Below are 25,705 nucleotides of genomic sequence, written 5' to 3'. Positions count from 1 at the left end.
CACCAGGGCGAGTCCCCAAGTCTCCAGGTAAGTGTTTCCTTAACCTTTTAACTGAATGTTCACCTTTCTTCCAGTGTCAAGGGGATGACTAAAATCCAGGCACGCCCCTTATCCCAATGTGAGGTTGACAGAAAATGCTGTGTAGCCCAAATATTCCATGGTCAATCCAATTAAAAGCGCACAGACACGGAATTGTGGGCTGTCTTGCATGTTGGCCCAGGGTGGGGATGGGGTGGGGCATGTGTAGCATCATTATTCACCCGGGCACTACTGAAATCCTCCGTTTGCTACGTCTTCTCCATCGGACAGTCTCTTTGCTGGCCCCAGATGGTTCCCTGCAAACCTGCTCTGTGACCTGCTGCAGACTCCAAGAATTGGTGCTCCAGGACCTCTCCGTGGGCTGCCCATCAGGCCGCTCTCTCACCTGTAGTTCCCCAGCAGTGAGCCTTTCCAGGGGAAGACGTAGCTTCCAGGGTAGGTGGGGATCTTAACCTATGTGGGGGAAGGCTTCCGTCTTCCTCTCCTCTCTTTATCCTTTTCCTCTCTTGGCACAATGACTTCCTGTGTCTACTTGATCCTCCACCTTCTCCCCACCCCTGCAGCATGGTCTATCCCTGGGCTATAGCTTTCCATTGGCCAAACAATGATGCAACCCAATTTATAAAGCCAGACAAGGTCCAGACGTCCTTTTCAAGTGTTCCCTCTGTTGTCCACTGCCAGTCCCAGGTTGCCACATGTTCCCCCGTGGCACTGGACACCTGGGGGGTGGTGTGGGGTCATCGTCATTCACTGCAGCAGGTGTATCGCGCCGTCACCGAGCTCAGGCCCCTCCAAGAGGGGGCTGCGCTGCTCTCTGCCCCTCCATCCTCCACTCAAGAAGGAACTGTTCTTGATGACCATCTTGGGTTTGCTGTCCAGAAGCCCACGTTCAGGGCTGGTGGGAGTCTGATGGTCCTCCAGGTCGACTGCCCCGGGACCCTGTCCCTTTCGTCCATCAGCCACTCCCCTTTAGGTGACAAAGAGCTGCAGCATGTGCTTGGTCCCCCAAGTCCTCGAACGTAATGGGTCTCAGCCCATTCCCCACCCAACCCTCGTGACAGATGATGGTCACAGGCCCACCCCACCCGCACCACGAGCCGTGGCTCAGAGGTCCCGACACGCTCAACTCCCAGCCTACAGGCCACACTGACTCCTCCCTCTCTTCACGGCTGGGCATGACACCGCGGCACGTCACATCCCCATGCTTGAGCAGGCTGTGCAGAGCGCCAACAGACTGCCTCCAGGGACGCTCCCCCCCCACGCCGCCCAGCTGTAACCGGGATCGCTTATGAGTCAGGGCAGGGTCTGACAGTGAGCGTCTCTGTGCCCGGAGGATGTCTCCTCATTTGATCTGGATTCCCGCTCTGAGCCGCCGTCTGTTTGGAGTTGGAGATGGAGCCTCCCTTGGCAGAGCTGGATCCTCCGGCCCCTCCTTCTCCACCTTTCTTCTCATGAGTCTTTGTTCCTGGTACCCCAGGACAATGTGTGACGACAGTGGACTGTTCCACAGACGGGGCGATGTGGTTGGTGCTGCTACCGTCTCTCCGTCATTCTCTCCGCTTATTTGAGACACTCCATGGCTGCACACTTAACAGACGTTTGGCAGGACTGACGTTTGTTGACAGAGAGCTTTAAGTCAGCGTCTTCCAACCAGTCTAGGCTTTTAAGCAGTCTTTCCTCACGCTCTTCCTAAAGGATTGAGGTGCTCCCAAGGGCAGTGGACTGCTGGGGGGAGCGCAGGGACGCCGGGGGTCACAGGGCGGCTCACGGGAGAGTCACTAGTTAATGACCGCTCCTATGTGTCAGGCCATTGATTATCTCACGGGAGCTTTGTTTCAGCACCATCATCCTCCCCAGAATGGGGAACTGAGGCTCAGGGATGTGAAGACACTTAACCGAGGCATGAGCCAAGTAAGTCAGGATTTGAACCCACAGTTTTCAGGGTGGGAGAGAGGTTGAGTTGTCACATGGGGAGGAGTCCACCATGGGGACAGGGTCCTTGTTTGGAGCCAGCACCATGTGGGCGGCTTCCTGGCGTTCCGCTCTCAGAGGCACCCCTACTCACAGGTTCCTGCTGCAGCTCACACTGGGCGGGCTTTGTCAGTGTCTGTGAGGCTGGATGGCCACAGATTTGTAGACCCTGGATCTCCTGGGCTGGGGCCACCTCCCAGGTCCCTGGTCCCTTGACTCCCCCGATGGAGTCTTCTCCTGGTGGTTCTGGCTGCCTGACATTTAAGAGCAGCTGCCATTTATCGCCCGCTCATCAGGAGGTGGCTAAGCGCTTTCACACACCGTTCCTCCCAGCTCTGTGAGGGGCGCTGTTCTCACCCTGTCTTAGACGAGGAAACTGGGGCTCAAGGAGGTGAAGCCACCCACTGGCCTGTCACTAGGGATGGAGACACAAGTGCTCACATAGGGAGGATGTCTTTTCCACATGAGCCAAGGGCCTGCATCAGTCAAGCTACTCCAGGTAGGGGAGGTCAGAGCCTGCTCCACCTGGAGCCTGGGGAGTAACGCTGGCTTTGAAGTGCAGTGTAATGGTGAGTTTTCCCCAAGGCCAGCTTTTAGGAGACTATAGGCAGGGTGGTGGCCAGCCTTCCCTCCCAAGGCAAGCACTGCAGGGCTGGAGGAGGGCTGTGACAGGTGGGGCGGCTCTGGCTGGGCCCAGGCGGGCTAGCGTCAGCACAGAGGAGACAGGATCTTCAGCCACTGGAACCACTTCCAGTGCTTTGAGAAGATTTGTTATTTGAATGTTCACGGCCAGAAAATGCAAAATGAGGGGGCAGTGGTATCTGGTGAACTCTAGAAATAAAGGCATTTCTCCAACCGACGGGGGCTCCCAACTCCAGAACCACAGACACCTTTCCCAGCAACATACTGGGAACAAGTGGCTGAACAGAATGTATCCCAGGAGGGCCATTCTACTGCTCCCTCTCAGGGACAGATCTTGAGGAGGATCTGGGGGAAGAGGGCTGCAGCAGGCCACTCTCCTCATGGGGAGTCTGGTCTGGGGAAGCTGTGGGCTGGCAACCAAGTAGAACGCCTCAGTCCCAAAGCGAGTTCAAGAAGAAGAAGAAGAAGACGATGATGGGGATGATAAAGATGACGATGACGGGGATAGGGTGGTGACGATGAGGAGGATCAGATGACGGGATGATGGTGATGGCGGAGAGGATGGGTACCAGGCAACGTGCTAAGCAGTACTCGTTCACTATCCTATTTAATCACACAATACTGTGGGGCAGGCACTGTTCTTATCCCCACGTTATAGACAAGGAGTATGAGGCTTAGAGAGGTGGAATAACTTGCCCAAGATCACAACACAGGGAAGAGGAAGATGGTTGGTGCCGTTAAGGTGGAAGCAGCCAGGGTCCTGCTTAGGCCAACAGCATCATGAGAATTCAGACTGGCTGAGGCAGGTCTGAAAGGCATCTTCTCCTCAGTAGTTTTCTAGGTACACATTAGGTGGTAGGTATCTTGGGGGTTAAATATCAGAAAGCCCTGAGTCTCTGTTGCTGGTCCAGGAGTGGGGAGCAAGGAGAAGTCTTGGATAGTAATTACATGAGGCCTCAGTAATCTTGTCTTAGCAGAAGTACCAGTCCCCCCACCATTCTTCTATCTCAAGGGCACAGAGCCCCTGGTACGACTCTACCTGTGGAAGGGTTCAAGTGATGCTGTTCATCAACAGTGTCCACCTGTACCAGCAAACCCTTGCTGGGAAGCCGTCCCATTGGACCAGGTCTCGGTCCTTGCCGCTACCTAATGACTTACCCTCATCTGCAGGCAGGAAGCTGCCACCCTAAGTTCTGCTGGGCCTGGGATGTCCCTTCCTGCAGTACTTGTTAAAGGACTTCTGCTGCCTGGGAATCACATTTTTCTCTGGGTAGCGTCCCTGATCCACTGAGTGGGTCCCTAGGAGCCATATCTGCACTGCATGCTTAGCTGAGGGGACAGAACCACCCTTGATCCAAGCCAGGTCAATCAGGTTTTCTCTCTTGGCAATTAAGAACCAGATTCGAGGGCTTCCCTGGTGGCGCCGTGGTTGAGAGTCCGCCTGCCGATGCAGGGGACGGGGGTTCGTGCCCCGGTCTGGGAAGATCCCGCATGCCGCGGGGCGGCTGGGCCCGTGAGCCATGGCCGCTGAGCCTGCGTGTCCGGAGCCTTTGCTCCGCAACGGGAGAGACCACAGCAGTGAGAGGCCAGCGTACCGCAAAAAAAAAAAAAAAAAAAAAAAAGAACCAGATTCGAGAGGCTGACAGTCAGGCTCTGTGGCTCGCTGAAGCTATAACACGTAAACTTGGGAGCTATGAGGCATCAAGCTTCCCCAGTGTGAGCTGAGAGGTCTAGAAATCTGGGGTGCAGAAGGAGAGGAGAGCATAGCAGGTATGCATAGAGAAGGGTCAACACCAGATGGAAGGAGGGTCCTGTCCACCTTCTAGGACCTGACTCTGAGAGGTTGTAGGTGCTGGACAGAGAGGTTGTGGGCAGAGATTTCTCAGCTACCTGTGAAGCCGCAGCAGCTAGCAGACAGGGCCCAGCCCTTGTCTGTCAGGGTCCAAGCACAGGATCAAGCAAAAGGCCAGGGACTGTTGCCCGCTCTTCTCTCCCAGAGAGGCCTGAGCTCCTGGGTGGAGCCTAACTCACCAGACGTCAGTGTCTGATGCTGACAACAAGGCAAGAGATGTCATCTCTGGGGGAAACCAAAATCAGAAGCTTGGCACATCACCCACCTGGGCTGCCACCCAAGGCAGAGCAGCAGAATGGAGCAGCGGGATGGACCCGGGGAACCAGACTGAGGAGCAGGAAGGGGAGGGCCACCAGCCTGGGGGGTTCCTGGGCCTCAGCCACAGGGGACGGGGGTGGGGCAGTGAGGCTCTCTGTGAGGGTCACCCTGAGAACAGCCACCCTCATGGCTGCACTTCAGTTGAAGTGGACCCCTTACCTCCAGGATCACCCCCAGAACTTCGCCTCCCTCTCCTAACATGCCACAGAGTTTGGGGCCCAAGAGGCACCCTTGAACCCTGGCAATCCCAAGGCATCTACCAGAGTCCTCTGACCTTCTCCAGGAGGAAAAGGAGTGTTTTAAAGACTCTGACTTGTGGGTAGCAGGCCTGGGGCTCCGCTGCCATGACTCCACTTTCCTGGGGTCTCCCTAAGGATGCTAGAAGATTTCATAGGCTAAAGGCAGCACAGTGCGGAAACTGTGTCACCCAACCTCCTCTGCACCCCAGAGCACCTATAGGCCAACTGTCGACAGCACCCTCTTAAAGGGGCCTTCCCTGCAGTTCAGAGTCACCCTGGAGGCCAGCAGGGCTGGCAGACACTTGCCTGCACTGTAGCCCGTCCACCCCATGATGTGAGCTGCCATGTGGGAAATTTTCTCTTCGTCCCACCCAGCCTTAGACTCCGGGATCTCTTGCTTGCTGGCGAGAAGTTCCTACTGAGTGAAATTCATACACATCCCAAAGTAAGTTCCCCGCCAGGAGCAACTGCACCTATGTGTCCAGTATTTCCTGTGAGCATCCTGCCTGTAGAGCTGGGGAACCTGAGGCTCGGAGAGCTTGAGAGACATGCCCAAGGCCCCTGAGAGAGTAGGCGGCCCTGACCTCAGCCCTGGCCACCCCTCCACCCCCCAACGCTGCTGACAGTGTCCAGAGGTCACGACGTCCTCTCTCTGCAGAGGCACGTTCAGAACTTCAGAGACCAGGGCTCATCACGGAGCCCACCCCTCCTGCAGAGACTCAGGGACACGCAGCTTCCCTGGGCCACCTCTCCCCTCCTTGGACACGACTCAGGCCTCGCAGCCTCCTCAGGTCCCAGGACCCCCCTTGAGGGCCCACTGTGGTCCTCTTCACCCAATGTCCTCGGCTTTTGCTGAACCAGAAGCCACCCATGAACCCCCCAGTCTGACTCGGGCCCCCCTGCTGGGCTTTCCCGTCGCGTCCTCTTCGTGACCCCTTGTGCACCTGGCATCGTGGATTGAATCTCTGTCTCCCACCTGGTCTGTCCGTGAGCTGTGACCGGCCCCCCGATGCAGCTCGACCTCCCCAAAAAGGAGGGTGAACAGCTCTGGTTCTGAGGGGGCTGGTGCATTTTCCTCTCCTGCTCCCTTTCCCTCTCCCACCAGAGGGGTTTCCTCCAAGGACCCCTCGGCCTCCTAGTCTCTCCGCCGCCCATGGTTTGGCCTGTCTGTCACGTGAGAAGGCCATTCTGCACAGCCTGGCAGCGTCAGGCTAGAGCAGGATGGCTGAGTGTTTCGGAACGCACCTTGTGGCGTGCTTTCATACTCACGCCTTACAAAGTGACCAGGAGATATCTCTGATTACACCCTCTCTTAGAAAGTTAAATGTTGCTTTTTTCCTGGGTGAAAAAGAAACATTTACCCATTGTAGAAAATTTGGAGAATACAGAAAAAGAAAATAAAGAAAGTCTCTCGGTAACTCTACAAGCAGAGACAACCAAGAGGAACAATATTATGTACCTTCATACATACACACATGTGTTCAACCCCATAAACCGCTTCACTCTGTAAAAACCTCATTTAAAATGTTTAACTCCTAGGCTGAGGTTCTTGTTCTCACTTCAGTGCCAACGCAGGCGTAAAGAGGCAGCCGTTACCTCTTACCGACAGGCCCGACTAACGCTCCCCGCTCCCCGTGCCATTTCTGAGGAGGCTGAGGTTTGCTTGAGGCCAGCCTGGTGCAGCGTCCACAGCTCCCACATTCTACTTCATCCAGGATGCACTGAAAATGCCTTTCCGGGGCCACCTCCCTGCCTCCCTGGGAAAGCAGATGTGACACAGGGCTCTCCTGCCTTCGTCCCACTCCCAGGACCAGGTGAGAAAACACCAGGTCAGGGACGTGAGGGGCGTCCCACCCTCGCCCCCTCCCCTGAGACTCCGGCCTCTGGCTCCCCAGGGCCCTGACCCAGGACCACCACTCTGTCCTCATTCTGGGCTCTGAAGACAGGGAGGGTCTTTGGGGGCCGCCTGGGGGCTGAGAAATGACCAGCACTGCCCAGGGTCTGGCCGCCTCAGGGCTCCCGTCTCTTCCCGTCCCTCCTCAGCCCACGGGCCCTGCGACCTGCTGAGGCTGAGCTGGATGAGGGACAGGAGGGTGAGAGCAGCGGCAGAAGGCCCAGCAGGAAGAGTGGCTGGGTGCGGCCACTCTGCCAGAGAGCAGCCGGGCGGGTCCCGGGACTCTGGGGGCTCCAAAGCGGGTGCTCTTTAAGGCTGGCCACTTCAGGAACCACTGGGCACAGCCTGAGCTCCGGCTGCCACCCAAGGACGCCTGGGGGCCACAGGGCTGAAACGTCCAGGGGAGTGAATCAGGGAAGGCAAACTTGCAAGATGGGCCACACGATCGCACCCTCGGCCAGACAACGAGAACCGTCCTACCTCCCTGTTCACAGCAGCACAAAGGCTGACTATGATGTGCCCTGAGACCAACAGAGGGGTGTGTGCCGGCGGCCGGGTCACTGGCCTGGGCCTCCCGGCCCTGCGTGCTGGTATCTGGCTCCATGTCTCTTCCTGGCCAAGGCCAAGCTTGTCACCAGGGCTGGGGGGCTGGTGGGCAAGTCAGTTGAAGGTTGTGGCCTGTAAGCTTCAGGGCTGTGGGGCAAGGTGCTGCCCCCCTCTCCCAGCCTGGCCTCTGGGGACTGGAACAGACAGGACCTCTTCCTCTGTGGGGACTGGCCCAGCCCTCTCCTGCACCCTTGTCTCTGGTTCTGACGCCACCGTCCACCCATGCACGTGTAAAGATGCAGTGAGAGCGGGTTCTTACAGCGTTTGCTGGGAACAGTGGGCAGGGGGTCTGGGAGGGGAGGTTCCTTGGGGGCAGCCGCTGGCCTCTGGGGCCAGGAAGAGTGAGGCCCGGCTCCCGGGGAAGAGGGAATCTGCTCCCCTTCAGTGAGCAGCGGAAACGTGGCACGCGGGAGGCCGGCGTGGACAGAGGTCCCGTGGGCCTGGGCTCTGGGCGGGCGGAGGTTAGGAATAAGGAGGCCCAGGCAGCAACAGGAACTGTGGTCACTGAACTGTGAGAGAAACGAGTAACATTTTACAAAGATGTTAAAGCGTGTGAGATAAATCCCCTCCAAATCTCCCGTGGGGTCTTCAGGAAAGTCTAGAACGCTCACATGCTTTTGAGGGAGTGGACTCTTTCTGGGGGACATGAGAAGAGGCCAGTGCAGGACGGAAATGGAGACTGGAGGCTGGGCCGCGGGAGCTGGAGGCCGAGGGGCAGCTGGCGTCTGGACCGTCAGGACCGCCCTGGGTCTCGGAAGGTGCCAGAGGGGACATCCTAGCCCCGCCGGCATCCTCCAAAGCAGGTGGCCTCCTGTTCCCCTCCGCAAGAAGGGGCCGGACTGGGAGCTGGGTCCCGAGGAGGTGAGGGACAGGCCATTCTCCTGGCGGTGGAGCTGGACACCTGCACAGGCCAGCTGTCTGTGAGACCAGCGCTTGCCAGAAAGCCCACCCAGAGTCCTGTTAGAGACATTCAGATGGAGAGCGGGTCTAATGCTAGATCCTAAGTGAAAGAGACAGAAGAGAAACGCTACAGCGTTTGGTGTTCCCCCTGAGTGGAGCACAGCACCGTCTCCCTGAGCGGGAGTTCTCTCACCACCTTCCTTCCTGGTAGCTCTGATCTCAGTCGTGGGTGGTTAGTAGGCACCGTATCTGCCACCCTCAGTGACTGGCAAGGTGTCTGGCAGGGAGCAACCTGCTTAATAAACAGCTTTGAATGAATGAGTGAACGAAGGAATGAACGAGTGGACACAAGGAATGGGTGAGTGAACGAAGGAATGAACGAGCCATGAGCAGGTCCAGGTGTGGATACTATTCAGGATCCATGTCCTCTTGTTGGCCCGTGGTTGGGGAGGTGCTGGATTCTCCGTAAGCCCCCTTCCTCAGGGCTGCCCCAGGAGTCCCCTGACCGGTGCTGAGAAAAGTCAAACTTCCGCTCGTCAGATCAGAGTCTGCCCAGTGCCTGTCTGGCTCTCACCCCTCCCTGGGGTGGGCAGGGAGAGGGCAGTGGGGCCCGTTTGCCTGTGCTCCCCAAATCAGAGCAAACATCCCTCCAGGAGGCCTGCGGCGGGACAGAGGGTGGAGCTCCGAGGGCTCAGGGCGTCGTCCCTCCCCCTCTTCAGCCCCCTACCTAGGGTTTCACGAGGACAGATGGACTGGCTGACCGACGTGGGGCCAGTCCCTGCAGTGTCGCAGCGGCTCTGGACAAGGCATGGTGGTGATGAAGTGGGCCCCATGATCGGGGGAGGTGGACGTGGGTCAGCTCTGCCCACCAGGGGCGGGTGAGGCAGGACCGCCACGTCACCTCTCCACGCCTTGCTGTCCACAGGCACGAAACAGGGACATTTTACGAGTAACCACCGCGTAGCTAGGTCTGAGGATTGGGAGAGACCACGACAGTGCCTGGTACACAGGGAGCGCTCAGCAAAGCTCACTTATCCCCACATGACAGCACTCTGCCCTGTAGGGATGGCCGGATTCACCCCTTCTCTGGTCATTTATGATTGTGGAGGCTGAGGAGACAGGCGGCTTCAACACCAGAGGAGGAGTGTGTGTATATGTGTGAGAGGCATGTGTATGCCTGCATAGTGAATGTACACCCAAATTTGTGTGAGCGTATGTGAGTGTGCATGTGTATGTGTGTACATACACACGTACGCAGAGGGTGTAGCGTGTGTGTCCGTGTGAGTGTGTGTGTGCCTGTGCACACAGGCTAGTGGAAGGGCTACTCTGAGGGACGGTGCAGACCTGCCTCTGCATCACTGGGTCTCCCTGGCTCCCCTCAGAACTTAAGTCGCCACGATGCCCTTCACCTTCGGCGGCGCCTAGGCTGTGGGAGCTCCCCGTGCAGAGTCCCTGTCTTCCCAGAGCCCACCTGGTGCCTGGCGCAAAGGAAACGGCAGCAAGTGGAGTAGGTGCAAGGGGTGAATCCCCGGGGCAGACGGGTGGGCTGCAGGGAGCCCAACCCCGGACCAGGGTCCCCTTCGTTCACCAGTGCCCAGCATGGCAGGTGTCGGCCCAAAGGCCCGAGGCCACGGGGGTGCAGCGCACTCAGACCCCACCAGGCGGAGCCACAAGCCCGTCTCCAGACGAGGCCTGTTCTCAGGCGTCTGGTTTCCAGAACCCTCATTTCAGACCAAATCTGCACCCAGGTCTCCTCGGGTGCTGGCCTCAGACTCCCAGGCCAGCTCTGGACCAGGTGATACGCAAGGCTGCCCAAGCAGGGGCTGGGACGCCCGTCCCATGCCCATCCTGCCCAGCGGCTGCCTCGGCAGCCCCGACCGCGGGCTGCGCACGCTGCCCTTCCGGAGCCACAGGGCAGCCTCACCAGGCTGGGCCGCCGGTGAGGTCGGGGGGGCTGGTCTCCAGCTCCCCGGGCCCTGAGCGAGCCCCTGGGAAGGAGGCCGAGCAGAGGCCACACTCACCTTGCCAGCCCTGAAGACGTCTCTTCACTAAACTCTGAGCTCTCACTACTGCCTGCAGGAGGAACACAGATGGATGAGTGCGGCGGCCTCGCAGAAGAGGGCCCACCCGGAGCGGCCCGCTCTCCTGGGCCACCGGGCCCGGGTCCTGAGCTGCACAGACGTGCCGGGGCGACAGCTTCCTGGCCCTGTGTCTGTCAGCATGGCTCGGCTCCTGCTTTGCTGCTGCTATTTCTGACTCTCGGCCCATCCCGTCCCGCTGTTTTCTGCCCCTGAGGGTGGGTCCTCCACTCCCTTTCCTGCCCCTGAGGGCTGCAGCTGCCTGCCCACCAGTCCTCTGGGGTCTGGGCCCTTAGGCCTCTGTCTTGGCCTGGCCTGGCTTCACCACCGCCTCCCTTCTGGCCCAAGTAAAACCAGTGTCAAACAGGCCTCACCTGGTGAAGACAGGGGCCAAACGAGCACACTTCTTCCTCCGAAGGTCAGGGCTCGACTAGACGCTGGTCAGGGAGCAGCTGCCTAGCAGCAGACAGAGGCCCCGACGGAGCGCCCCTTCAGATCCTGGGCAGTGTCCACACAGCGGGGCCCAGCCCTCCCCCAGGCCTGCCCCTGTGGCCGACTTGGACTCTCCAAGGCCCGGCTTCAGCCACGAGGACAGCAGAGAGATTTTCTCGGAGAGGCCTGGGTTCCACACTCTTTGCCTGGGCTGCCTGCTGACACCACAGCTGGGCAGTGCGAGGGGGAAAAGGAGATCTCAGGTCCCTTGGGAGTTACAGGACAGAGGGGACCAGTTCAGCTCCAGACAGGGCACGTGCACATACGGCAACGTGCTCCCAGCCTTTCAGCTCCAAACGGAAAAACATGTGAGTTTCCCGAGTAGAAGAGCCGAGAACCAAACTGCCTGGCGATCTCCCGCCTGGATACTGGACAGCATTGCGTCTGACTCAGTTTTCTGTCTCAGGAATAGAAAGGCCTGGGCTCAGGCGCAGCTCAGAAAGTTTCCTGGATGTAAAACAGCCGCTCTGCTGCCCAGCTGAATGCTCTTGGGCCAGCATTTCCCAGACCGGTTCCTCAGAACCCCATCCCAGAGGACTCTCCAAGGAAGATGGTTCCTGCCCAGATAACGAGGGAACCTGCAGACTCCGCTCCCTTCTGGGAGACCCACAGAGCCCACAGGCACGTTAAAGTCTCTGGGAAGAGACCTGCCTACGTGGTTTATCCCAGCCTTTCCCCAACACACAGACCCTGAATTCTTTCCCCAAGGCACACCCATGAACCGCAGGCTACACTGTCCTAAGCCGGTATAAACCCCTGACCGGGTCCAAGTGGGATGACCTCCTTCCTGGACAGAAGGCAGACATGGACCTTGCTTGTCACAGATTTTCCAGGAGGTAGGAGACAGCTGCCCCCTGCAGTGGCACTGCCTCGGAGACGGGCCTCATTTCAGGAGGACGTGGGATGTGAGATTCCTGCCCGATTGTCCTGTCCGCACCACCCTCTTCCGTCCCATGCCCAGGGGCCCTCCACGCTACAGGCCTCCGACTAACCTGCTGCCAGCCCCGGGAGGGCTCCCTGTTAAGGGAAGTAGACAGACACACAGACTACAGAAGCATGGGCACACTGAAAGGACACGGCCAGTGGAGAGTGCGCTTGTCTGACAGCAGAAATGACCTAGGTGACCTGGTCAGGTGACCTGGACACTGCAGCGGGACAGACCTGTGACCAGAGCTCAACGCCATCCTCAGCTCTGACCCCTCCCCTCCTGGCCCCAGCAGCTCAGTTTCTGTCCTTCCATGGACATAAGCACCATTTCTGGCTGAAGTTCAGACATATGCTTTCATCCCAGATCAGTTTTTTACCCTCCCTCACTCTGGCTTCTCAGTGTGAAGACAGGGGCACAGTGAGCACCTGGTGGCCGCCCCGCTGCCGTCCCTGGGCAGCACCTCCTCCTCTGCCCTACGTGCGGGGGCCGTGGCTCCCCAGGGATGGAGCCCCGCGGGGGCAGCGACCAGGCTTCGGCAGTTGCCGGCCAAGGATGGCGGGTCTCAGGTCCTTGTCCAGCCTGCCTGCCACTCTCAGGGCCACCAGCAGGATGAGGACAAACCCAGGGCATTTCGTGAAGCCTCGGAGGCCAGGAAGCAAAGGCCTCCCTAGCTCTGGTGACGCCTGTGGGGAGCCCCCTCTGCAGGGGGTGAGGGGCCACCAGGCACTGCACGGTGACAGAGACAGACACACGCCGGGCTGTGGCCCACCCGCTGTGGTGTGCAGGCCGGAGACGCTTACCGAGGGCGAGTCCATTGGTGACGGCAGAGGAGGAGGCGAGGGCGAGGCCCCTGCGGGGGCTGCGCGACTCCAGGACGCTGTCGTCCAGCAGGTGCCTCGCTTTCTCCGATGGGAATGTCGCACTTTTACTCTCAACTACACTCAACTGACACATCATACTGGAAAATGGAAAGGAAGAAAGAGGCAAAGCTCCTTATCTAGGGGGTGACAGTGGTTACACCTGCCCTGGCGTCCAGAGCAGACGGCGCAGCTGCAGGAGAAACACCTCCACCCAGAACTGTGGTCTAAGTCCAGGCTCTGCCCTATCTCCCCGTGTGACCTTGGGCAAGTCACATCCTTCTTCTGAGCCTCAGTTTCTCCATCTGTCAAATGGGGCCTTACGATACTTGCCCTGCCTGTCTCCCAGGATGACTGTGAGGCTCAAGTGAGCGGATGGTGCTGGTGAGCCACGGAGCCACACAAGCGAAGGGACAGTGTGACCCTGCGGTCAGCACATCTGGCTCTGGAGTCACAAACCTGGTCCAAATCCTCACTCCAGCCTTACTCCACTGCAAGGTACTTCACCTGTCAAACCTCACCAGCCTCGTTCTTACAATGTGTATCATATAGCGCCTAGCTTGGAGGCCTGCAGGGGCTCAGTGAGAGAATGCTGGACAGGCATGTAGCAGAGCATCTAGCACAGAGCAAGCCCCAAACACTTGGAGAGCAACCCTTTCTCCTCCAGCCTGTGAGTGACTCCAGGACTGGTCTGGGCTGGTTGAGGCTTGTGTCTTAATGGTGGGAGGAAGGAAGGAAGGAAGGAAGGAAGGAAGGAAGGAAGGAAGGAAGGAAGGAAGGAAGGAAGGAAGGAAGGAAGGAAGGAACGGAGGGAGGAAGGGAGGAAGGGAGGAAGGGAGGGAGGGAGGGAGGGAGGGAGGGAGGAGGGAAGGGGGGAGGGAAGGGGGGAGGGAAGGGGGGAGGGAAGGGGGGAGGGAAGGGAGGAAGGGACCCAACTGCTCAGGATTCTGTGCCCGACACCCTGGGGACATGGGCATGGCTGCCCTGGCCACGCTGAGGACCATGCATGTCCCCCAGCTGTCAGCCCCACACAGCTGGGTGAACCAGCAGCAGGCTCACTGCTCTGCAGGCTTTCTGCAACAATTCGCAAGCAGAGACTCTGAGCCCCAGTACCCAAGCACCATGAGACACCTACTGCTCCCTGGATGACAGTCATGGTGTCCACTGGACTCTAGGGTTTTCCACAAGGAGGCACTAACCGAGCTTGGGCAAAGCTCCTGGAATCCCTCCACTGTTTCCCTGCCCTTCCCCGCACATTTCGTCCCTTGGCTGCCGAGCCCGTGAAACCCAGTCACCAGTTCGCAGACGCCCCCACTCTTCCTGAGCACGTGCCAGGCCTGAGGAGAGGGCACCAGCCCGGGGCGCCGAGAGTGCCCGTCAGTGACTCCCAGACAGGCAGGGGAGGGCCCGGTGGGCCGGCATTCCCAGCAGCCCTTCAGCCCACGCCCCACGCTCAGCCCAGTCTAGACCCGGGGAGCAGGGGGTGCTCGCTCAGTCACCCACTTGTTGCCCAGGCTGTGGCTCTTCCTGTGTCTCGGAACTGGGGGCGTGGGGAGGCTGCCAGCCACAGATGCGTCAGGACAGGTGGGCCGCCGGCTGAACCTCGCAGAACTGGAGCCACCAGCGGGGGCTGTGAACAGAGCAGAGAGAGTGATGGTGGCGCTGCGGAGGCTCAGGGGAGGGGGGCCGGGTTTGGGGGAAGGCACCTGGCCCGGCTGTCATGGGGGGCAAGGTTCTCCCACGTCCCGTGGGCTTCCACTCGCGAGACCCTGACCCCTCCCTCCCTGCTTCCAGGCTGACAACCGACCGTCAGGAGGGCCAGTGTCCTGCTCTGCGTGGTGGCCCCCTGACCGGGCAGCCCTGCTGCTCATACGGGGGAGAGTGCCGTGGACAGACGTGGGGTTGGACGCGGGGATCAGCATCCGGCCTATTTCCCTGCGGTGAGACTCTTCGGGTGGCAGAACTGAGCCCTAACAGCGTGACTTCTGAGTCCAGGTCCAGGGCCCTTACCCTGTGCCCTTCCACGGCCACTTTCTGTTCTCAACCACACATCCGACAAAAAGGGATGTATGGAGGGCTTATTGGGGAGCAGCGGATTTAATGAGAGGAAGCACAGCTAGGTAGGCAGGGGTTCAGACCCCTGGCCTCTCAGCTATTGCCTAGGTGACCTTGGATGGGTTACTTACTCCCAGAGCCTCAGTTTCCTCATCTGAAAGGTGGGAATAATTCACTCACCTGGCAGGTGGTTGGGAGGGGTCATGTAGTAATGTGTGCAGTTCACTCACACAGAGTTAGCGTTCACTCTGGTTTTATTATGATAGTATTACCTTGTCCTCCTCAGCCCCAGTCATGGGGCCAACAGGAGGTCATCAGAGCCAGGGGGTTGGGGCCACAAACCCCACTGAGCCGCACATGCAGAGACGGAGGCAGAATCCTTCATGCTGGCCATGTCCACAGCTATATTTTGTGGGGTGTGGCCTGGACCACTGTGGTACTCTTTAGTTTCTGTGGCTTGGGAAGGGAGGTGTTTAAGGTGTTACGAAGACGGGTTCTTGGACTCTAATCAACAGAAACTGATAAGAGGTCAGACGAGGAATTCAGGCAAGGCTTTATTCGGACTCATGCTCACAGGGGAGCGAAAACAAGTAACAGGTTCCCTTGCTCACTCCCTGAAGGGGGGCGAGCTGGTTCCTTTCGTGGGGTCAGGTCAGGGGTGGATGGGTGGGTCAGGCTGCAGGGGTGGCTTAGGTGGTGTGCCCACCCCTTGGGGGTGCTGTGTGCAGGGATCACGTGTAGTACCCTGCTCAGAAGTGGCAGTTGGGTTTTGGCCTTTTTGTATCTTATTGTTCATAATTTGCCCCAACTGCCCATGCCCGCAGTTATTTTTAGTCCCTTATAGTTTCTCTGTATCTGTTGCTGGAGGAGACGTTTGTCCAGGTGCAAGCCCTGCAGCAAAGGGCCCCAGGTCCCAGCCTGTCTCAAAGGGACATGACCCCAGATGCCAACTTAGCCTTAGCTACCTGGGCCAGACACCAGAAGTGGGGGCCAGGGTTTCCACAAAGGGGCTGGGCCACTTCCTGCGGAGCACATCAAACACCCTGCAAACCAAGGGGCTGCTGCCTGGCTGTGCTGGGGAACGTCCCGGAGGGCCTATGAGGCCCGAGGTCCATCCAGGACTCCAGATCCTCCGCCACAAGATGCTGCAGATCCACAAGTGACCTAAGGGTTCCCATGTCCTCCAGCATGCTTGGTTCATTCTTATTTTAGTGTCCAAAACAATGACCCCTGTCCCCAGCCTGTCCACTGCGGAAAGTCTAGCTCCCCTCTGGCACTTCGGAGGGTTCACAAGGCAAGGAGCTCACATCATCTTAAGCTCTGAATTCCTGCTCCCAGCTGCCATCCCGCTCCCTGCACCCCCTCCACGCCGCACCCCCACCCCCACCTTCTCCTTCCCTTCCCCAAGCTCCCGCCGCCACACCCTTACTAGGTCTCTGCTGTTGCGTTCAACAGCTATTCCCCAGGAGTCTCCTCCCTCCTTCAGCCCCCTGCACGACTCTTAGACCCCCTCCCCTCCAAAGGATGCCACCCTCCTGCCATGAGAAAACTGTGCTTGTCAAGTTTGATCTTCCTCGTGTCTGGCTCTGCAATTGCCACGTGCACCTCCGTCCACGCCAGCCTACCTGCCAGGCCTGGTGAGCCGGGACCACCTCCCAGCCCTACTGTTCCCTCTGAGAAGTCACCCTCCCCCCAACTTTCCCCTTCTCGCCACTCAGGCCCCTTCCCCAGCCTGTGCACACACTCTAGTCTCTCATCCGTGAAAAGGTCTCGCGGCCCCGGCTCTCCTCTCGGCCCCGGCTCTCCTCCCGGCCAGCCACGCTTCCTCAGACAGAGGCCTGCTCCTCCTTACTCCGTTGTCGCCCCCTCGCTCACTCCTCAAGTCGCTGAACCTGGTTTTCATTCCTGATGACATTCCCACTGACCTCCTTTTGGCCTAATCGTTGAATGCTCATTGGCCTCCTCACCAGCACCCTTGGTGTCTGACGCTAGCGATCGCTCGTCGCAAGGCTCTACTTCCTGGGCGCCTGTGACGTCACGCGCTCCTGCTTCTCCCTGTGCCTCTTCAATTGCCGTCAGTCTGCCTCCTCCACGGGCTCCTTATCCTCCAGCAGCTGGTGTTGTCTACACAGGCCTCCCTCTTTGGCTCCTGGTTTTGATTTGATTTTAACTCAGCAGATTGGCTGATGACGCAAGTCTCTACTGCCTTCCTCTTTTCTGAGCCTGAGACCTACATATTCACCCGTTGGCATGACATCTCCATCTGAACTTCCCTAAGATACCACAAGTTCGGCCAGGGTTGAACCTGGACCCTCCTCCTGTATTTCCAGCCTTGGTTGGAGGCCCTGCTGGCCACTCAGTCACCTGGCCTGGAAGGAGGGGTCGTCTTGGCTTCTTCCAGACGGTGACTGGCTTTGCTCTTCTCACTTGCTGTACACGATCGCCAAGGCCCCTAGGTTTTGTACAACCCCTCCCTGCCCATCTCTCTTGTCACCGACTGGTCTGGGTCCCCACACTTTATCTTCTTCCTGCAACCAGTCTAATCTTCTCAAATCCAACCACCATACAGATTCATGAGTGTTTGATAAATGGAAAGCTGACCATGTCATTTCCTTGCTTGAAACTGTCAGGGGCATGGTGCTCTATCCCTGCCATACCTGGTCATTTCAGCTGATCTTACAATCCTGATGGAAGAATAAAGGGACAAAGTAGCCAAGACAAATCCTAAGAAGAATAGTACAGGACTTGCCCTACCCGGTATCAGACCCGAACACAAAACAACAGTAATTCAAACAGTCTGGGGTTGGGGCATGGGCAGAGAACTGTTCAGTGAATCAGAAGTGAAAACCTGGACTTGCTTCATGGTGGTGGCGGCATTACAATTCAGAGGGTAGGGAGGCTCTTTTCAGTACGTGGGGCTAGAACCACTGGGTTCCACGTGGAAAAAGATGAAATTAGAGTCCTCCTACCTTATATTATACAAGTGGATTAATGCCATAAATGTGAAAAGCAAAAATGCAAAACTACTGGGAAAAAAACAGACAATCCTTATGACCTTGGGGAAAGGAAAGAAACAAAAGGCATAAACCCTAAAGGAAAAGAAATGAATAAATTTGACTACATTTAAAATTAAACATTTCTGCACCCAAACAAACAAACAAATAAATAAAAGACAGCAAAAGCAATGTTAAAAGGCAAGTTGTAGTCTGGGAGAAGGTATATGTCACCCACATCACCAGCAAAGGGTTCATGTTCAGATTTACAGAGAACTTCAAATACCAGTAAGAAAGAGACAAACCCACACCCCCAGAAAACTGGCAAAGGAGACAAACGGGGAAATTCACAAAAGAGGAAATGACCCCAATGACCAATAACTATAGGGAAAGATGCCTTAACCTCACTGGTAATAATGGGAATGCAAATTACAGTAAAAAACGAGGTACATTTTCACCTCATTAGACTGTAAAAAAATAATTAGCGTGACAATATCAAGTGTTGGCTAGGTGTGGAGGGACAGGAATGCTAGTCTGGGGCTCATCTGAGTGTCAAATACTTGGAAAGCAATTAGCAATGCTGAGTAAAGGTGAAGATGCCATGCCTTCATGGCATCACCGTGACCCTGGGATTCCAATTCTGGGTGTCTGCCCTCAGGAAACTCTTGCATAGCGCACAAGGGGACACGTTTACAATGATGTTCAATGTGGAAACAGCCTGCATGCCCCTCGGTAGGGAAATGGATAAGTGAGCTGTGGTCTATTCATTCAACAAATTCTACAGAGCAGGAAAAAATGAAGAAACTGGATCCACAGGTATCAGTACGGATAAAATCACAGAAGCATATGCTAAGTTGGAAGAGCAAGTTGCAAAAGAATGTTTATGTGGATGGCATGATGCCATTTATGTAAAATTTTAAAAACATACCCGAAAATGGTATATATGTTTGTATATAGGTATACCTGTAGTAAAACACAAAAATTTACACAGGGTAACACAAACTGTATCAGAACAGTAGACACCTCCATAGGGAAGAAAGGGAAAGGATGGGGTGAGAGGGACTTCTGCTCTATCTGTAATTAATTAAGAAAATATAAAGAAAGTATGGCAAAATGTTAACTTCTGTTAAACATGGGTGGGAGGTACAATGGGTATTCTCTATGTATAAATGTTTCGTCATTTAAAATGAGCATACTTGAAAAATGAGTGGACACCCCTTCTGTGCCAGGCATCGTGCTAAGGGGCTGTGTTGGACTCCAGATCCGTCCTTCTCCACCCTGTGCCATGAACTGGGGGCTGCACTACGGGGCCTAGGTCAGTGGGCTCCCTTCCGTCTGGCTCCTGGTCAGCTCAGAATGATGGGGAGCCCGGGCCAGAGACAGGGGAAGGGAGGACAGCGAGGCTAGGGCACCACTTCCTGCAGCTCTCTCCTGTGGTCACCCCTGAGAGGTGCAGTCTCCAGGCCCCCTCTGCTCTGGTTTTGGTAACCGCTGCTTCCCTGCACCCTTGCAGGCCTAGGGGCAGTTACAGTGCCCCACTGTTTCTAGCCGGGGGTGCTGGGCTGTGCCTTGGGCTTCCCGACACCCTCGTTCTGACACTCTCCTCCGATCACCCCATTTGAGTGTCATCTGTGTCTGCCACAGCCCTGCAGTGCCTTCACATTTAACCCACACAACACCCCCTGAGGCCTGTTATTAGCCTTGGTGCACAAATGGGGAAGCAGAAGCTCAGGAGGTTAAGCCTCGAGGACAGGGGGCTGGTTGTCGTGGAATCCGGTTCAAGTCTAGGCCTTGTGAATGCACAGAGGGGGCACCTGGGACCACCTGCCCAGCACCTTTGCCAGAAATCGCCCATCCCCCGATGGGGGTCACAGGGGAGCCAACCCCAGACCAGCGCCACTGTGGTCCTGCCCCTGACCTCAGCTTGGGGGAGATACCTTCCCCAGGATTTTCAGATTTGGGCCAGGAACATGTCTGAGGACAATCTCTCTTTGGGATGAGAAATAAAACCTAGATACGGTTGATGGCCATGTTTCCCTGCCTGTGGAGCAGGCGGGTGGGTCTACGGTGAGAGAGGCTCACGGTTAAGGCAAAAAGCGAGGTGGAAGGGAGTCCCAGTAGCCCCTGACCTTCCCTGGCCTGGCTGCTCAGCCCTCCCAGCCAGAGTCTGCCTCTGTTGTTTGCAGCCCAAAGAACCTTCTCGAGGAGGCCCCACCACATCACGCCGCCTCTCGGCCAGGTGGCAGGAGAGGGTGCTGCCAAAGCAGCTCCAGGTCTTTGCTCAAAACCCATCAACCTCCTCTGTTAGCAGGAGTGTCCTTGCTCAAAACTTGCCAACAGCCCCGATTCTAGCAGCAGTGAACATAAATCTTTAAGTTAAAGGGTCCAGAGATGATAAAGGAAGCTACACACACACACACACACACACACACACACACACACACACACAAAGAAAAAAACCACATGGAACCAGCTGGGACCAAGATGGCACGAAGCTGACTTCCAACAGACCCTGAGTCTCATTATATGTTGATCTGACTACATTAGCACATTAAATGATACATCTACTGGTGGCCGGGACTGGACATTAAGGACCAAAGAAGGATAAAAAGGGGGTGGCACCCCACTCCCTCGAAAAAGCCCCGTCCCTTCCCCAGCAGACTAATGCATCCGTCTCCCCATCATTAGCCTCACTCCTCCTCCCTTTGTCTTTACTCTTTAAAATTAATTGACCTGTGAATTTAGTTCCTGCTTCTCCATTCTTTGGCCACTGAATAAAGCTTGTGCTGTGTTGATCTCAGCTTCTGTTTCGTCATTTGCCCATTGGGACCCAAATGGAAAAAATAACCCTCTTCTGCAGAGACAGAGAGCTCAGGCTAAGGCTCGAGCAGGGTCCACACGACGTAATTCGGTAACAAGAGGGGGTGCTGTCTGAGGCACCACCAATTCCATCCTGCATATGGCATCTCAAGAACGGGGCTCTGACAGACCAACCCATAATAATGAAGTCAGAGAGTCGTGGCCTGGACTTCACCAACCCTGGGAGGGTCCATGGGAGCCAGCGAGGACTGTGGCTAAGCTTCGTGTATGTGTGCATTTTCCTGTGAGGGGTTCCACGCCGCCATCAGCTTCTTCGAGGTTGTCATTCTTAACCAGGGCATGTTTGTATCAGAAGCATCTGGAGGGTGTGTGAGAAATGGAGTTTCTTGGGCCCATTCCAGGAGGGTCTGATTCTGCTGGCCTAGGGGAGGTTTGGGGGCGCTGATCTCCAGGTGATTCTGACGGGCACCCGGTGAAGAACTTCTGCTCAAAGCGATGGAATGAAAACAAGTTCTGTCCCAGGTGAAACATCTCGTGTAGCTGCTGCAGGGAGGAAAGGCAAGCATGGGAGCATCCGGCTTTGTTTCTGTTTTGCACATATTGCTCAATAAATGTATCCGTGCGGAGGGTGGAATGCGCCTTGTTTGTCAGCTGCATGTACGTGGGATTACAGTCTCATCGCCTGAGTCACTCTGGCTCCCACCCCAGGTTCAGAAATTATGATAAAGGTCAGATCGCCTGGCTCCTCCTCGTGGTTTGAACTGGTGGTGTCGTAGGATTAAGAATGGTGATAACTGAATGCTGAGGGCCGGGCCCCGTGCTGTGGGCGGGTCCTCCGAGGAGGGCCGATTTGCAGGTAAGAGAGCCAGGGCTTCTATATCTACCACGCGCAGGACCTGGGCCCAGGGCTACACCACTGTGCTGGTCGTGGCAAGTGGGGTCCACGTGGCGGGGGAGGAGCTCTAGCAGTTCAAAGGTCAGGCAACATGTGGAAACCTGAGGAAGGAGGAACACGGTGACACACTTGAGGTGATCTGATAAGCAGGAGGCACTTCCTGAAGGCAACATGTGATGGATAAGGTCCAATTGCTACTCCCGAGGAAGGGAAGGTGAAGGAGGCTGACATCTATCATGCAGCAACTGTGTGCCAGGCTTGTGTAAACACTTCTGTGTCTGAATTCGATGACTCCTGTGCAGTTGATACTTTGACTATCCTCGGGTCCTCGTGTCGGAGGCACACCAGGTCACGTGGCAGAGGCGTGCTGGGTTTGCTCCTTTAACCGGCCGTGTGTGCAGCAAGAGCCGTATGCTCTGAGGCTCTTCTGGGAACTTCCTCAGCCTCTGCTCACTCCTGATCCACTCCCTTCCCCACCTGTCTCTGGTGATTCCTGCATCCTGGCTCTGACCCCCAGTTCTGGCTCTCCCAAACCTCCAGACTCGCCCTTGGTTTCTTCCACTCAGCTCCTGACTCTCCCTCCAGGCCGAGGCCCAGATCCGCCCCCCTCTTCTCCCTGCTTTGGACGGGACGCATGCCTGGCCTCAGATGCCCCTCCAGCCAGCTGAGGGAAGGGTTGGGGGGTGGGGGGTGGGCGCAAGCAGAAGAGGCTGTGATCTCCCTAAGCCCAGGCTCCACGCTGAGGTTGCTCAGACTGCCCTGGGTCTCAGACACTCCCATCCCTGCATTGCGGACCAACAGCCCGGGTTTGACACCGAAGCAGAAGAATTTCCATTCAGCTGGGACCTAGGGATGGAGGTGGCCTCTCTGACTGTTAAGTAACACTCTGCTACTGAAAGGCCTCACGTTCCTGCCCCAAGGCCTGGGGGGGGGCGGGCACCACGTGACAGCACCAGGGACACGTGTCTTCTGGGACCGGTTCTGAGCGGGTGGCTAGCAAGTTTGTTTTTCCCTGTCCTCGGGGCAGGGGCGGTGATAATGAGCCTGGCCCTGGCCTGGCTTAGCAGAGTGTGGTCCCCACTGCCCAGCCCGATATGGCACGGACAGTTGGAAAAACTGACCATGCGGCTTGACTATCTCAGAAGATTGCTCTATTTTTCCTCTGCAAAATTTTTCCATGAATAATCTTTAAGTGGCTGTTTCTTTAGCAGTTTTATTGGAACATATGAGAACTGACAGTCACTGGGGAACGAGATATCATGAAAGAAATCTGGTTTTCATTACATTTCTCTCAAGAAACTGACATGCTGCCCAACAGACCGCTCATTGACTGGAAGAGAAAAGAGCACAGGGCCCTCTAATAGTGGCTTTGGAGTGGACGGGATTAAGGATGATGAAAGGCGACAGCAAAGAACGTGGAATCCAGAGGCAGACAGGCCTGGGCTCCCACTGGTATCTGCCACCTCCCGGCTGAGTGACCTTGGGCGAGTCACTCGTACCTCTGAGCCTGAATTCTGCATCTGAAAGACGGGGGCAGTGGTCTGGCCTGGCAGGTTGCCTGTGAGGAGGAAACGACACAGCAGCCTCCCGCCTTCCTCAACAACCCCCGGGCCAGGTGCGGTACGGCCACTCTGAATTAGAGCTGATGTTCTGCCTTCATGCAGTTACACTCAAGTGGGGGCAGAGACAAGCAACCAGATAACTACACCCAGGAAAGACACATGCTTGGATAGGAAAAAAATAAATAAATACGGTGATAGCAAGAACTATTCAATACATCAATTGAATAACTACCACGACCATAATGGTGGTGGTGTTGGTGATGGCTGACATTCATCGAGCACCTACAAGGTTCCAGATGCTGTGCTCAGTGTTCTGTACACAGGATCTGATGCAAGCTTCACAGTAACACTGCCTCGCACGCCCTGTGGGCATCTCAACGGTGTGGGCCCTGCGGTCGGAAGGGTCGGGCGAGGGGCTGCTGAGCAGTGGAGCCATGATCAGGGCACCTGAGAACACAGGAAGGTCAGAGAGGACCCGGAGGGTCTGACCTCCAGACTGGCGCAGGAGTTCCAGCAGGGGCAGCCGTACAGGCAGAAGGAGCCCACGACAACAGACACAGGACCTACTCGAGAAACTGCAGAGAGCCAGCCAGGCTGAAGAGCTGAGGGTGGCGAGAGAGAGTGTGTGAGAGTGTGTGTGTGTGTGTGTGTGTGTGTGTGTGTGTGTGTCAGCGGGGGGGTGGGCCCAGAGGGGCCTAGAGCTCAATGAGGGGAAGGCGTGCAGATTTTTAGGAGAGGGGGTGATATGCTCAGATTTGCACCCTAGAAATCTCACTCTGGTCAAGACCACAGGCTGGGAAGGAGAGATGGGAGCCACAGGTGTCTAGGAGGTGGACCAGCTGAGTGGCATGAGGGGGATTCGGGGGTAACCATCAGTGGAGGCTAGTGCTACTCACCAAGGAGGGAGCAGGCTGGGGGGGGGCCGATGAGAAGCTCAGTTTGGGATTGATGTCCGCGGGCCACTGGATAGATGGGTGAGGTGCTCGGGAGATATGGCAGCTGCGGACAGGTGTGCGGGACTTGTCAGCACAGGGGTGTGTGGAGCCCCGGGAGTGGGCAAGACATCCAGGCTGTAAGTTCCGTGGGATGGGGGAAGGCCTGGGACAGAAGGCGGGAAATCAGTGTTTGTGGGAGGAGAAGAGAAAGGCTAAGAAGGAACATGTGTGAAACCAGGATCAACAGAACAGATATTTGAGAAAATGATCATTTTAAATTCACAAAGTGATCTCGTGCTTCGTTCATATTCTAAAGGAAGACGGCTCAGAAGTGTTGCACGATTCTGACTGCAGCAGCCCCTGGTCTCAGCTGTCATGTCCTCCTCTTAGAGGCGGCCTTGGCCGGCCAGCCAGCACCAGGAGCCTGCCAGGAGCCAGGGGCCTCTTCTAACCATCAGCGTGGACCACAACAGACAAGCCCAGAGCACCCCAGAAATGACCTCCTGTTCATCCTCTACGTTTCTCTTGGGAGGGAAAGAACTGCTGGTCTTCTCCCACCTTCAGGGGTGAAATTAGACACGGGCGAGGGCTTTCATTGAGATGCAGGGCCCAGCGCTTCACAGAATTCAGGTCCCTGAGTTCTCACAAAGAGGGCGGCAACCCCGTCCTCCTGGGCACGTGTGGCCTGTGCCTGGCCTTCTTGGCGCCCATCCATCCACCTGTGTGTGATCTCCCGCTGACCGTCCATCCCCACCCCCGCCCGACACCAGCCCCGGGAGGAAGGGACCGTGTCCCCAGTGCCCAGTGCAGGCCTGGGCGAGCAGTCGGAGCGCCGGCCAAGTGTGCCGAATGGCCCAGCGCCGTGCCCACGGCTGCAGAGAAGCCGGCTCTGCAGAGGAGGACACGTGGCCGGGATAGGGAGCCTCGTTCCCATGGGTTCCAGCGGCATCAGAGCGGCCCTGTCCCGGGTCAGCACTGCCCGATTTAAGCAGCCTGGCAGCCCTGCCGCCGCTCTTGGGGCTGTGCTCCAAGTCTCACACATTCGAAATTAATGGGAGGCAGCTGTGTCGGAGGGAAACGACTCAATCTGGAATCACAAGACTTGCATTCCAGTCCAGCCTCTGCCTGGGCTGAGCTGGGAGCCCGTGGTCCAGTCTGCTCAGGCTCCGAGCCTCCGCGTCGTCCCTGGAGACCAGGATGACAACTGGCACGATCCGGAGCCATCGAGCACCGCCCCGAGCGTCTGGGGTGCAGCGCCCACTTTCGCCCGATTCCAAGGGGTTCTGTGTCTTTTGGGTTCTTTCCTGCATGGGCTGAGAGCCCTGTTCTCAGGCCGGGGCCCTCCCTGGGTCTGCCAGAGCTCTGCGGCCCTCCAGGGCCCGGGGGCCCCTCTGCACAGAAAGTCTGTTTGTGTTGAAAGCCTTCTCTGGCCAGGTTTCATGGTGGAGCCTGGGAGCCGGTGACTTTTACGTTCACACGCGTTCTTTGTTTCTCATACATGTAGCTCTTACAGGTCCTTACTGTGAGCCAGGCTCTATCTCCCACTCACTCAGTTTGCCCCAGTTCATTTCCTTCTGAAAAATGGCATCTGATCACCCTTCAACTGCGGTGAGGCCCAGACGCTTTCTC

The 25,705-nt window shown here is 56.9% G+C and overlaps 1 protein-coding gene and 1 pseudogene across 9 annotated transcripts in view; one reads left to right on the top strand and one right to left on the bottom strand.

Moving 5' to 3' along the window:
* RALGPS1 (Ral GEF with PH domain and SH3 binding motif 1) overlaps positions 1–25,705 on the bottom strand; it is a 289,275-nt gene that overhangs the window by 15,188 nt on the left and 248,382 nt on the right. For all 9 annotated transcript variants that reach the window (XM_089913761.1, XM_089913763.1, XM_089913759.1 and 6 more), the window contains 3 exons: positions 14,320–14,446; positions 12,760–12,917; positions 10,483–10,534 (listed from right to left, as the gene is read on the bottom strand). In XM_089913761.1, the coding sequence (XP_089769887.1) occupies positions 10,483–10,534; positions 12,760–12,917; positions 14,320–14,446 (337 nt within the window). The remainder of the gene's footprint in view (positions 1–10,482; positions 10,535–12,759; positions 12,918–14,319; positions 14,447–25,705) is intronic.
* On the top strand, positions 24,112–25,629 carry LOC149749053 (uncharacterized; annotated as a pseudogene).

This window comes from Delphinapterus leucas, chromosome 6, assembly GCF_059928025.1.
Source record: "Delphinapterus leucas isolate spDelLeu-1000000601 "Yukka" chromosome 6, BTC_Dleu_Yukka2, whole genome shotgun sequence".
Taxonomy (NCBI): Eukaryota; Metazoa; Chordata; class Mammalia; order Artiodactyla; family Monodontidae; genus Delphinapterus; species Delphinapterus leucas.
This window is presented reverse-complemented; position numbering and strand designations above follow the sequence as displayed.